General features: G+C 62.7%; 1 protein-coding gene across 1 annotated transcript in view; it reads right to left on the reverse strand.

The window, feature by feature from the left end:
- The window catches only part of Cdh23 (cadherin related 23), a 390629-nt gene that overhangs the window by 117504 nt on the left and 270000 nt on the right, over window positions 1–3125 (reverse strand). The window contains exons 16-19 of the mRNA XM_048808827.1: window positions 2588–2825; window positions 683–883; window positions 418–571; window positions 14–84 (exon numbers count right to left, since the gene is read on the reverse strand). Of these exons, the coding sequence (XP_048664784.1) occupies window positions 14–84; window positions 418–571; window positions 683–883; window positions 2588–2825 (664 nt within the window). The remainder of the gene's footprint in view (window positions 1–13; window positions 85–417; window positions 572–682; window positions 884–2587; window positions 2826–3125) is intronic.

The raw sequence follows: 3125 nt of genomic DNA on the forward strand, positions 1-3125 counted from the left end.
GGGAAGGCCTGACCCAGCCCAGCACGCGGAGCGTTCCTGCAGAGGGAGGCTTCTCGTAGGGGGACTCAGAGCCCCGCCAGAGTGCTGGGGGGGGGGCAGAGGCAGGGAGAGGGCCTTCCCGGCAGGAGGAACACGGAGGTGGCCAGCGCGAGGGCAGAGGGTGTCCAGGGGTTCAGAGAGGCTGAATTCTGGTCAGGGTGGGGGCATCTGCTGAGCTACCAGGCTGGAGAGGCAACCAAGAGCCAGACCACACAGGGACCCGAGTGCCAAGCTGGTGACCTCAGGCAAGTGACACCCGCCTCTCGGCCTCAGCTGCCTCATCTACAAAGCAAGGTGGCCTTGCTCGCTCTTGGGATCTTGGGTCTTGAAGTTGCTGCTGCTGTTCCTGCTACCAGGGCTCTAGGGACAAGGACGCACTGTGGTCCAGGCAGGGCGGGTCCAGGGTGGGAACTGTGCTGGGGTCAGGTAAAGAAGGGGGGCTGCCCGCGTCCTTGGCCATGTCCAGCCTGGGAAGGCTGTGAGGTGGCCCAGGACGGCCCGAGGGATGGGAGGCTCGGTCACAAGTCTCCCCCTATGGGTACAAAATAGGGGCCCCCATGGATTCCGGGATCTCCAGCCCAGGAACCAGAGAAGGCTCTGGGTGATGTGGGGCGGACCCTCTGGAAGGGTGACCGCTGGCCACATGCAGCTCCCCAGTGGGCAGGGTGTCAGGGAGCCCGAGCGCGCCCTTCCCGGGGAGAGGAGAGCCCAGCCCGCCCCCCAGGCCCGGGCGCCTACCTCCGTAGCCCTCGTACACGCTGATGTCAAAGTAGCTGCCGAAGGTGGAGGCGTTGACGATGCTGTAGGTGACCTGGTTGTTGGGGGGTGAGTCTTCATCTGTGGCCTGGAAGGAAGCGGGTGCACGGGGCCTTGTGAGTCCCAGGGCTGGACAGAGGGGATGGCTGGCCCCTCCCAGGGCTTCCTCTTCCTGTGGGTTATGTCCTGGCCCAGGACCCCAGGGGCCTGTGACCTTCAGCTGGACCCAGAGCATAGAGGCCTCCTGGGAAACCGAGAGGGCAGCTGCGGCCTGGGAGGAGGGCGGGAGGCCAGGGTTCCTGGGGTGCCTGCCAGGACCAGGGGCCACCCCCCACCCCACCCCATGCCTTCTCTGAGATCCAGGCCGTGAGGGCTGCTGGGGAGGGGGCTGGGCGTGGTTTGTCCCCAGGGCCTGGGGAGCTGGTGGCCTGGTTCCCCCTGCAGTAGCACCAAGAGGAGGTGAAACTTGAAGGGAGGGGCCCAGCGGGAGGCGTTAGGTCACTGGGGGCCATCAGGATGCATTATTGTAACTCTGGAGGACCCTGTTGAGTGCCCCCAGAACGAGTTTCTATAAGAAAGCGAGTCTGGCTTCTGAATCTCTCATTTCCTGTCTGAACATCGGATTGCTCGCCTTGCAGTGCTCCCGTCATGGTGCTCTCCATCCTGTTGGGATGATCCGGGGGGCTTCACCAGAGGCTGACACAATGAGGCTCATACTTTCAACCCACAAAACTGGGAGCTCAACAAAATTCTTTTCTTTATAAAGTACTCAGCTCTGGGCATTTTATTACGGCAACATAAATGGACTAAGAGCAGGGCCCTGGTGCTGTGTGTCCCATCACTGCCCTCATGCCCACCGTCATTTCTTATTTAATTGCTGCCTGCCCGGCTTAGACCACCGACTTCCAGTAGGCAGGACCCTGTGTTTCTCAATTGCTGCTTGGTGTACCCGGAGTGTGGCACAGTGTAGACACGAGACAGATATCTAACAGACGCATGCTGCGTGGAACAAAGAGGGAGGAAGGCCCTGCGGATCCTGCTCCCCTTTGACCATCTTCTGGAGTGTCGCAATTTATCAGCTTCTTTCCTGATTGTCCTCGATCCCAGAGACCCTCCCACACTCTGAGCAGGCGGGGGTCTGACGGGAAGCTCTGGCATACTGGGTGGGCTCCTGCTCTTTGCATGCTCCCAGGCCTGCCCTCCCTTGTCTTCACCCTTGGAGGCTTTGGGGACAGGTTCCAATGGAGGAACAGGGTCCTGTCACTTTGGGCAGGCAGTGTGAGAAAGCAGCGTGGGACATTCAGCGTGGACCTGGCTGAAGTCACTGAAGCATGGCAGGGCCCCACTGGTGGACACTTGCAGCGTATCCCTCCTCTGGTCTGGCCCTGCTGCTCCGTGAGTGGCCATGTCTTCCGGGCCTCTGCCTTCCTGCTTCCCCTTTGGTGAACTGGGCCACACCCCGTGGTGCCTGTGGCTCTGCCCGCTGCTGAAAGGCTCCGAAGGAGGTCCTTCCACAGGACCCGCTGCCCACTCCCCTGGCCACGTCTTTGCCAGGGACATGGGGCATCCTTTTGCTAAATGGTGGCCAGAAATTCAAGCTGTGACAGACACTATGAGCATGGCCCCCCTTGGTCACCAGGGACAGGAGGTGATGCTCAGAGAAGCCCTGACACAGTCCAAGAACCAGACCCCGGACCTTGGTGCCTGGAGGTCGGCGTGGCTCGCGGTGGTTTCCGCAGGGAGGTGGCTGAGGAGCGCGGGCGCAGGCCCAGGGAGCGCCCAGGGCACTTACCCGGAGCCGCACCAGCTGCGTGACCGAGGGCTCGTTCTCCCTCAGGGCCCCAACGTAGGCGTCCTTCTGGAAGGTGGGCACGTTGTCGTTGACGTCCAGCACGTTGATCCTGACCCGGCCTGTGGTCTCCTCGCCGCCCCCGTCCCGGGCGATGACGGTCAAGGTGAAGCGCTGGATGAGCTCATAGTCCAGCCGGGCGGTCAGCATGATGAGTCCCGTGTCCTTGTCCAGGGAGAACCTGGCGGGGGAGGAGGGAGCGCCAAGGCGCCTGGATGGGAGCAGCCTCGTGGGCAACCACCCGCATTTGCCAGGTCCCGCCCGCGCTGTTGGACAGGGTGACAGGAAGGCGTCTGGGCTGCCTCGGGGGGGGGGGGCAGGGGCACTGAGCAGGGTCCCGGGAAGGGCAGCCTGGAAGATCCCAGCTCAGGGACAGAGGAAGCACCAGCCCAGAAGATGGGAACCGGTGGAATCCAGGATGGGAGAGGAAGCCGCGTGGACACCCTGCGGCAGGGCCTGTGCCCGCGCTGTCTCTTATACA

Source organism: Marmota marmota, unplaced genomic scaffold (genome assembly GCF_001458135.2).
Source record: "Marmota marmota marmota unplaced genomic scaffold, marMar, whole genome shotgun sequence".
NCBI lineage: Eukaryota > Metazoa > Chordata > Mammalia > Rodentia > Sciuridae > Marmota > Marmota marmota.